Source organism: Vanessa tameamea, chromosome Z (genome assembly GCF_037043105.1).
Source record: "Vanessa tameamea isolate UH-Manoa-2023 chromosome Z, ilVanTame1 primary haplotype, whole genome shotgun sequence".
NCBI classification, from domain to species: domain Eukaryota; kingdom Metazoa; phylum Arthropoda; class Insecta; order Lepidoptera; family Nymphalidae; genus Vanessa; species Vanessa tameamea.
Window position 1 is genome coordinate 16,661,457 of NC_087341.1, and position 10,714 is coordinate 16,672,170.

The 10,714-nt window shown below is 37.0% G+C and overlaps 1 protein-coding gene across 4 annotated transcripts in view; it reads right to left on the reverse strand.

The window, feature by feature from the left end:
• Nost (Nostrin) overlaps nucleotides 1-10,425 on the reverse strand; it is a 29,996-nt gene extending 19,571 nt beyond the window's left edge. For 3 of the 4 annotated variants that reach the window (XR_010309865.1, XM_064220245.1, XM_064220246.1), the window contains exon 1: nucleotides 7,756-7,847. Coding sequence is in view for 2 of the 4 variants with exons in the window: in XM_064220245.1 (XP_064076315.1) it covers nucleotides 7,756-7,775 (20 nt within the window). In the remaining 2 variants the exon portion in view is untranslated. Of the gene's footprint in view, nucleotides 1-7,755; nucleotides 7,848-10,205 lie in introns of those variants that run through there. The other variant, XM_064220247.1, reaches the window with a different exon arrangement.
• Nucleotides 10,426-10,714: the final 289 nt, after the last annotated feature.

Sequence of the window (10,714 nt, forward strand, 5' to 3'; positions counted from 1 at the left end):
CGCAATTAACATAGGTAATATTAATTCGTGAATCGTGAATAGGTCGTATATATATATAATTCGTTAGTGTTATGGGAGGGTCGGATTTCAACATATATGATTAGGTACTTGCGTATATTAATAAGACTAATATGACAATAATATCTGGATGTCTTTCATTCAACATTTTAGAGGTTACTATAAGTATTGAGAAACATTGAGAAGGTTACTATAAGTATTTAAAACGAGATATTTACGGTGAGTTTCGTTTGTAATACACGGGATCGAGTGTCGAGTGCACATAAAACGAATAGTAGGGGTGAAAGTGACAATGGTAGTGGTGACCGGTGTTTACGCAGCGAACGTACGAGAAAGGAGGTAGTCCGATATGGACACTTCTAATGCCGTCAACGTCTACCCGCAAACTTCAGTCTCGTGAACAAGACGTTTTTAGACAATGTCGAAATATCGATTATTTACGAGTTTTGCTTTCACAGAGCACACTTACAATAATTGTCGGCCTCAGTACAGAGCAGTGCGCCTTATTATATATTAGTAATTCGCTTAACTTTTCGAAATATCAGAAAGAAGATGATTCTACTCTACTTGTCCATGTGATAAGTTCATTCAAAACCAGCGAAAGCACGAGTCTTTAATCAATAGTTAAGATAGTCTGTGATTAATGATTCTATACACAAATAAAAATCTTCCGAGAATGGTCGTTATTTCCGGATTGGAAACCTCGCACAATCTTGCAGTTAAATAATTCTTGAAAATAAAAGTTAAATCTGTTTGCCAACATAAAGTTGTTCGACTTATCTTCTGCATCGTGTAAATGTTTTATAAATATATAAATAATTACGCAAACATTAGTCCACTGTTCAGCGGTAGTAAGGCGGTCATATGGAAACGAGTATTTTGTATAAGCGTATGCTCGACCCAGTAGCCTGCCATATTCGGTTTCACAATAAAAAAGATAAAGCTATCACAGGGCCCGAAGGTCACGCTGCCTCCGAGCAGACACGAGATTCGAGAGCGGCTGATCGAACGCCAGACGCGAGCCACTGGCAAAAACTTTGTCCTGCAGTTGTTTTGCTTCACTTTAGTCACTTATTACGATAAGTGCAAACAATAACAATCTGAGAATTATTGGTTTTAAGCGCGTCACGATACAATACATCACAATATTTAATTATGAGTACGTCTGGCTCAGCACTTGGTAGCACTCAGCTTGCAACGCAAAAACTAAATCCCAACCAATTTTCTTCTTAATCCTTGTAACTCTTATTTTATGAGACACACAGTTGCCAGGGCCTTTATTTTCTTTTAAAAAAGTAAATCCAAGAATAAAGTTAGTACCTAAGGCTACCCGGTGCCAAATACTGTCTGGAAATCGATAATATGTTGACATGCATCTTATTACAGAGGAATTGGCGTTTCAGTCGTCACGACAATGGAAACTTGATATGAGATATATCAAAGATCAATACTTTGTATATTATTTATTTATATTTTAAACATGAAATTCAAAAAGTGAATGTTAATACATCAAAGGTAGGTAAATGTATGTCGATTCCAACGGTGACAAAATCGCATTGCGTAATTTGTGACAATCAACTGTATACGTTTCAAGTTTTGGTTATGATTACGTCAGAAAAAACTTTATCGATTACTTTAGTTACATATTTACAGATTCAATTAACCAGGGACAGGCTTCCTCGTGAAGTTATATGATATCTGATTGAACCGGATGAAGAAGCAGGTCTTCAAATTTTCTTATTGTCTTATTTATTGGAATATAATATTTTAGAACACACCTTGTGCATAGACGTACCTTTTACATCCACATTTTAAGAATAAAATAATTATAGTCGTACGTTATTTGCGGTATCGAACTGTGAATTAATTAAAATAATGTTGTATTGCCGAGCCATATTTTATTGGTATATATAACAAACTACAGTAGAACTCACCGATAAATATCTGAATGTACATCGTGGCCACATCTTAGAATTGATCACTTCTTGATCAAATGTGGATTTCATGAGACGTCCCGCGACGACTGTCCATGATAATGAAACGATTCATTGTCAACCTTTGATGACTCGTTCATTTCTTTTAATTACTTTTAAAAAGTTCAATCTTATAGTTATTTCAATAAATCAAAATATTCTTTATTCGAGTAGTACATAAAAGCACTCTTGAATCGTCGTGTTACAGCGTTGAATTAAATTTAAGCTACTAACGGTAAGACGGACTTAATTTAAAATCATACTAATTCTTAATAACTTTACTGTTCTTCTATCTAGTAATTCTAGCATCTAATCATAATCACAACACGTTAAATAGACTTCTTTGATGATTTAATAAAATAAACTTTCAATAAAAATTAGAGCGTCTGCAGCTTTACTGTCTGCTTTTGATTTTTATTAAAATGCCACCGGCCAAGGAAACACTCTCGTTGAAAACAGTGTCGCTTTTGACTACAATTTTGATAATCTTGTCTCGTCTCGAGTTTCGACCCGAAAGTCCCGAGAATCGAGACAACTAACATTACGAAAAGTCCAAACCCTAGTCAGGAGTCGTATTCAAAGAATTCTTGTGTTTACTTATTTTATTCGTAAGTTATTATTTGAAGTTTTTCATTGACAAAGCAAATAACTGGACAGATATCCTAAATAGCCGACGAACCGCCGCAGATCGCGTTAAGCAACAGAATAAAACCTTAGTAAATGTTTCCAACAGCCAGTCGACCGGTTTAGTGTAAATGACAAACATGTATTGTGGCCCGTGTTTTTATTTATAGGGACAATATATTCTGTATCAACATGTTGTGCGCTAGTTCCAACTACGTAGCTATTGAGTTCAGTGGCTGCAGTTAGTATACGAGCCTTGAGTCACTTCGGATTCCATTAATATTTAGTGTTAAAAGACCCTGAATAAAATGATACTAATGAATATTTGTATTTTGATATCAGATGGTTTTTCCTTTCGGTTTAATTACCGTGTCCGTAGTCCGCAGTCGGCAGAGCTGCACCCCGCGCCGCACCGGAGCCGCACCGGAGCCCCACCGATAGACACGTAAACAGTAATATAAATAATTATTTACATTACTGTTTACGTGTCTATCGCATTTAATTAATGCTGAACGTGCGTTATTGAATAATAAGTGCGGAAATACACATTAAAGTTATTTAGTTTTTGCTCAGTGGTTGAAATTTGACCATCATTACTTATTGAAAATTTTATGAATAATCTTCTTTCATTGTTTCCTTCACTCTGATTTGCATATTTATTAGCTAACAGTAAATCGGTTGATCGGCTGAGTAACAAAGGAGAAACGTACTAACCGTACCGTTCTGTATTGGCGTAGGTATTACTATTAGATACGTTACTATAAACGTTTCTAGTATTTCTGTAGAAGATTTTCTATGAATCCAGAAGAAACAAACAAACGCCTCATCCCTGCTCAATATTAATATAATGAAACCGACAACCACGTTGTTATAATATACCTAAGACCGATAAGAAAACAGCTTCACTTTAAAACAGATAAAAAACATCTGAACTTTCACTACAACGCGGTTGTAGAGTCATTATGTCGCGACAAAAGAAGAATAAAAGTATGAGAAAAATGTAAGTAGTATTATTTACACAGGGCCAAACACATTCCGCCCAACATTCGACACGTGGCGGCCATTGTTTCGAGCAGATCCCTCGACGCTGGTCGACATCAGTCGGTTAATCGCGACCGATAGAAAGGTCTATACTATAATACTTCTAAAGACGAGAACCGATAGAAAGTCGCCATTGGACGCCCGCAGTCAATCATGCGACTTCAGATGTTATATTCCCTTGTGTCTTGCATGACTCTGGCTCGCTCACCCTTTAAGCCGGAATGCAGCAACGCACTTAAATTCTTTGCGAAAGCATAATTATTTATTTCAATACTACTCATAGAACAATTGGCGATCCAAAATTTGCAAAAGTACTTCGAAAAAGTTTTAATTTGATTTGTTTTCATAGACGTGACGCGATTTCACAATGACACATTAAGTGGGAAAGGATCTGCCCGCACCGAAGTCCATAGCCTGACCGACAATTGACTTCAATGGAAAGGTCGCTATAATTAAATTAACGTCTCCGCTCTAATGTGAAGCACTGTGACTTGACGAGCGAGGCACGAGCAGCTGTGCTTTATACGAGCAGATACACCTGCGCCTGATGCTATGGAGACTAAATAGTGCGGTCACTAGTCAACTATCATAAACGAATTTTTAATTTATTGGGTTCATTTTTAACAATGAATACCTACTAAAACTATTTAACGATTATTTTGTATTTATTACTTTTTTTTTAAATACCTATTTAGTTTTATTATATGAATTAAAAATAATTGAATGCCAAAAAGGCTTGGGAATTGGGTGGGCGGTACGATTATCGATTCGTTGTAAGATACTTAAAAAAATAAGGAGTGAAATGGAGGTTGCAGTTTAATCAAAAAAAAAAAAAACAATCTGATACGATTAATATTCTCAATGAAGATTTAATAACGAGCTTTGGTTTAAACATTAATAACCTGGATCTAAACGTTAATATTCTAGTTTACCAACCGTTTTCGTTCAAATTATCGAAGTCTTCGAACCAATGAATGAATCCAAAAGAAATGGATACTGACTAACATGGCGCTTTCAATATCTCCGTCACTTTAGTGAGTGATCGTCGTGGAAATCAGCGCAAAGGTATCATATCTTCGTAGGTACTCTTGTTTCAGATCCATGAGCGGTCACGATATAACTGTACCAGCCAGCGGACCGACGGTCGCAGAGCCCTAATGCTCTGAAGGAGGTCAGCGGAACCTGCGACCATTACTGCGAACTCACTGACGAGACATGTACGTACCTACTTGAAATTCAACTAATAAATGTAACATTTTAAAATCTACAACGAAGATTAATAAGATCGAATACAGGCAGTAGAAAGCTGTTTAAACAAACTTCATATTAGATAAAGTTTGAGACAAATCTTAAGAAAGAGCACTCGCTTTACGCAAGCGACCACATGTTAGTTTACACAGCTGCAGTATGCAGTGTACTGCAGCGAATGCCATAACGTAGTAGCATATACGCTATGTTATCATATACATGACAATCACTTGAGACATTTCTACAAATTTTAATATCGGCTGCGATAGGAGTCAGTGTGGTATAACTGAGAGGCGCATAAGAGCGTGAAACCTGCTAATCCAAGCGACAGCCGCTTCCTGGCTACCCGGAGCGGCAACAATAACGCGAGTGCTAGACAATGGCGCGCAGCACGGAAAGAGCGCGGGCGGTGCGGGCGGCGCGGGCGGCGCGGGCGGCGCGGGCGGTGCGGGTGGTGCGGGTGGCGCGGGCGGTGGTCGTGTCTATCAGATGCGCCTGCGCCGGTCCAACCTCGCCGCTGGTCGTCATAGCATCGCCATTGTTATTGTATACCCGGCCATGAATGCCTTGCTACTCCTACCTACTCCTCTTCCTCAATAAATAAAATTCGTCCATTGAATACTATAATTTCCATAAATAAAACTGTTATGTATAATTTAAAGATTTGGATAATTATTGTAAATTGATGGCGCGAATTGAAACTATATTTGATACCTATATGTTATGTATAGTTACCTGATGTAATATATTGTAATATAAGCACCTAGAAGGTGTGGACGAATATTTTATTTATCTATTTCGCCGTTGCAAACGAACACCTGATACTAATCGCAGAAGAATTTCCATCCGGCTGCCCGCAGAGATACAGGCGTATTATTAGTACGGTATTGTAATAATATTAAGCATTTAAGTATTTTAGATACTTTCGCGCAACAGCCGGTACAGTAATTAAATAGAAAGTGAAGGAAAACACCGACAATCTAAAGCCGTTTACAAGTAAGCTATTTGATGTCTCACTGGCAAGTAATGGTAGTGTGGCGCACGTCGATACACTTCACACCGATGGAAACGAAACTGCTCAGAAACACAAACCGTCTCCTGAGACCAATTCATAATCGTCCCTGTACCGGCCCCGACGGGTTAAGCGCGGTTGACACTACATTACGATTCCGTTTTCATCATATTTATTTTAAATAATCAGACAAAAGTGAATGTATACTACATCAGTGTCATGGCGAGTGAATCGAGAAACCTCCTCGCCTCCTATACTCTGTGGATTTTTTTTAACATAGATAAGAAAGAGTAGAAAAAATTAAAGGAGCTTTTTCCCAATAAATTAATAGTATACATACAATGTATTGGAAATATGACTGCCTTTTGGTTCTGAACGCCAAATGACGGCGCAAGCGTCGTCGCATTTTGGCAATCTGGCAGACCGACGGGTTATCGTTCGACAACATTGGCATAGTAGACAACATACTAAAGATATGTTAAGTAGAAACATAGCACTTCATATAGGGCTTGTCCGTGTTGGAACTATGTATTATATAGATTACTAATCAATCACAAAAATCTGTTGCTCTTTGTTTGTTGTACCAGCACAGACGAGCTTGCACTATGCCCTACTACACAACAAATAAAGCGAAGGAAAATAACATGACCGCGTCTAAATGATTTCTTATCATCTCGGAAGGCTTACTAATAAATATTGAGCTATTAAATTCTACTGAGTTATATTTCTGTTCAAACTGTTGATGATTATACCTGTCGTTTGGAAAATAATTCAGAGTCCTATGTTACAGTACAATTGTCTTTAATTATCAACAATGTTAGCTTAACTCGTTTAAGACCTGCGACGGCCTCGTCGTCCCGCTGACATTGGGAGGAAAAAAGTTATCGCCAAATATTTATAAATGCACAAGGGAGTACGCTAGCCTTTAAGTAATTCCTTCGTAATATCACTCAACTGCCTTGACGGCCTACAATGTTGGTAGAAGCTACAAATGAGTTTCAGGGTTATCGTAAACTCATTTGCGGCCAAAATATAGAACGGACGTCAGAAAAAATATGTTGTTTTCGACCTATATGTTCTAATTACACGCCGCCGCTGCGCCACAATTTGCTGAAACTTTATAATATAACCAGGACAGTGTTCACTTCAGTTCGCCTGTGTCGACTTCATTCTGATTTCAATGTTGAAGTGCACGGCGCGCGGTAGAAGTGTTTCTTTCTGATAAATACCTACTCTAATTTCGACTCTCGAATATTTCGTGACGTCATTAAAGCCATATAAAAATAATGTAATTTACATTTATTGCCACAAAACATTATATATATTATAAATACATCATGTAATGCAGTGCGCATATTGTACGATATTAAGCGCCCATGAGATTTCACATATTTAGCTTTTAAAAAAATATTAACTGTGAAACTATCAGTGGTGCTCGTTTTTAAAGCTTTAGTAAAACTGAATGATACTATTATGCTCTTGGTTCTCTTGGTACTGCACATGCCTCGTTTTCATTCGTTTATCGATACAACCATCCAAAAGTAATCATTTTGCCAACGCGAGGTTTGGCTTGGGAGAGTGTTTTGGAGCAAAAATAACTCAAAGTACGACTAAATACTAAAGTATTCTTACGGTGAGCAAACGGGACAATAACCACGACGCTCGTTCATATGTAATTTCATTCAACTCGCAAAACAAAGTTTTAGTATGAGGCGAAGTAATTTCACTTTCTATTTCAACCGGAGCGAACAACTACGGAATTCAAATAGCAAATTTAAAAATAGATTTTTTAACATTACACTAAAACAGTTAATATAATAAATTATAAAATATAACTACCTTTTTAATATATTCGCCATATTAACTTAGAACTGTTGACACTTAAACTCCACATTTGCACACATATTGTTCTAAACTAAGCGATCTGAGCTCTTGAATTATCTCGTGTGTTTATCAGTGACAGATCGAGGTATATCTCTTATCGGCCGCCTGAGGACACCGCGTCAATCATGCAGACGAGGAGATACCGCCGATAACAATTCTCATTGCAGCATCACGTGGACTTGTGGGAGGAGCGAACCATTAATTACATCACTGCGTTAATTTTTGGCAATTCGTTAAAAACATTTTTTGATAATACTAAAGTACAGCTCTCTACGCTAGTGTAGAATGATACTGTTTTATTTAATTCATCCTTCAAATGATACTTTAGACATACATTTGACGTATAAACTAAAATAAAATAAAAATGATTAGGCAACTTTAGTCGCTTATTATTCTTACGCTATATTGTCTTTCTAATGTTATATTCTTATAATTATGTGTCTAGGGCACTTAAGGTTCTAGAGAGACCCAGTTCGAGGTGGTGCGAGGCGGTGCGAGGCGGAGTGAGCTGCGACCGGTGTACATTGCAGATGGCAGTTACCTAATCTGTCGCTGTTATCTGGTTTTACGCAACAACAATAATTTAACGTGACCACCACCTCCAAGCCCAAGAGAAGCACGGGGATGGTAAAAAAAGCTTTACTTTGTAAATGAATCTTATAATTTAATTAACTAAATATTTAAAATTAATTGTTAGCTTATGTAAGGCTTAGTGTGACTTTCTATTGAATTAGAGAACTTTATACTTACATAATTTATTTAATTTTTTATGAAGAGTAATAATTAGAGGCTTTGAAGTATAATTATTTATTATTCCAGGACTGGAAACTCCTTCCGATGTAAGTGTGCAGCAATTGTATTAGTATAACGACCACTATTATATTTTAACAAAGAGACTAATAAAGAAGACTCGTATTACACGAGCGAATTAGTATATGTCCTAAGCACGCTGTGTCGCGGTCCGAGGGTGAGCGAGGTGGTTACGCTGGTGACCGGTGGATACTGCAAGGAATTCTCATGTTGCCGATATACTCGTATATGAGCTTTAGTGACCACGATGCAGTAGGTGACTTATTTATCAGTCAGCCTTCTTATTAAAGGTAAAATTAATTCTGTTTAAATGTAACTACCTCGACGACAAGGTCATTTAACAACAAATGTAGGTATTATCGACAGAAACGGAATCGAACTAAAACAATAACTTTGTACCTCTTTTTACTTTTTACCAAAAAGACGATACATACACACTACGATACGTATAACACAACACGTTTATCTACATCGTATTTTATATGAAACATTCGTAGTGTACGTATGTACTGCCAATGACAACGCGTGTCATGTCCGAGATGAAAATCAATGACATTTCTTTTAGGTTTTGTTTTTATTGCAGTAGTCACAAGGTAACGTCCATTTAAGTCTCAATTTTCCTACGTATCTTTCGAATTAACGCATCTAATATTTTATTAGCAATGAATTACGTTCGAAAATTGACCAATAGGTGACCACAACAGGTGTAATTACTTATAGTGTCCATTAAAATTGTTAATAAGCATTTAACATTTTTTACACGATTATTTCTTTAAGATCCTTTGTTTTAAAATCTTTAAGAAAATGCCTTTCGTGATAATATAACGTGATAATGTTATGTAAACGCGGAATACGCTCACGTCAGGTCACAACCGGAGTCATGTAAATAACAGCTATTCAAAATATAGGCAATAGTAAAATAAAGAAGAATACTACGCTGGAAGTATTCGCCGGAGTCTTGGTATGAACATATAGCTACCCTTTTTTAGCAATTATTATTGGCAACGAGTCGGCTGACGTTTGCGCGCCGTCACGGCTACGGGAAGAGCTGTCCCTGCTTATTTACAAACATATGTGCGTCGCAGTCGCACCTTCTAGTAGGTCTTTAGGCATTAAAATCAACTCATTTTAGCTTCGAAATCGATTACCTATTTAAATAACATAAGACTAGCGTAGACTCGCATACTACAACATCAAGACGCGATGGCAATAAAAGCGTACATCATACTAGGTTACTCGTTTATTAAAAAGAGAGTGAATTAGTACTTAAACTAGACAGTGTCAGCTCCGAGCTCAGTCGCTCATATGAGAACCAAACATCTGTCGACGAGTGTCTCCATATATTTATAATGTTTCAGTCCTTTTTTATTTTTTTCCTAATTCATTCGTCGACTATAAAAAATAAATAACACTATATCTATCTCATAAAATACTTTTCATAGTTTACGTAGAGCTAATGTCAATATAATGGCCTTATATTGTTTTAATACTATTGACTTGAATCAGCTAACTATGTCAACCTACTAGTGTAATATTAACAAACTGTTAACTGGCAAGCTGTTGACTTTATAAATAAGTAAAATAGCTTCACTTACCGAAAACTTTCGTGGTATAGCAATGCTCCGATACGAGTATTAGCACATATGACAAATCCACTCACAAGCCTCGAGGCGGGGTTATTATCACTTGGTTTTCTCAGAAGGAAAACTAATGAATTTAACTGCGAGACGTAATAGTCAATTCAATGCTTATCACTGCAACATGCGTCTAGTACAGAACGGGGCCGAGGTGCGACTGACTGCGGCGAGTGAGCGTCTCCGCGTTGGTCCCTCATTACCGGACAGTTTAGCAGCGAACTGCGCTAGCGCAGGGGTCTGACCGATTCTCCTCGGTTTCTCATTAAAACAATATACTTACATCACAATATTAACCTGCATAAAATTATGAAATATCGTTATTTTAGTTTTTATTATAAATAATTGGCACAAATAAATGTTAATGTTGCTGATACAAATTTAAAAGAAACACTTCATCGACAAACTTGACGTCTGACATTTGAAACTCGTTATTAAATCGTGTATATGATATTTGACAAAACCATATG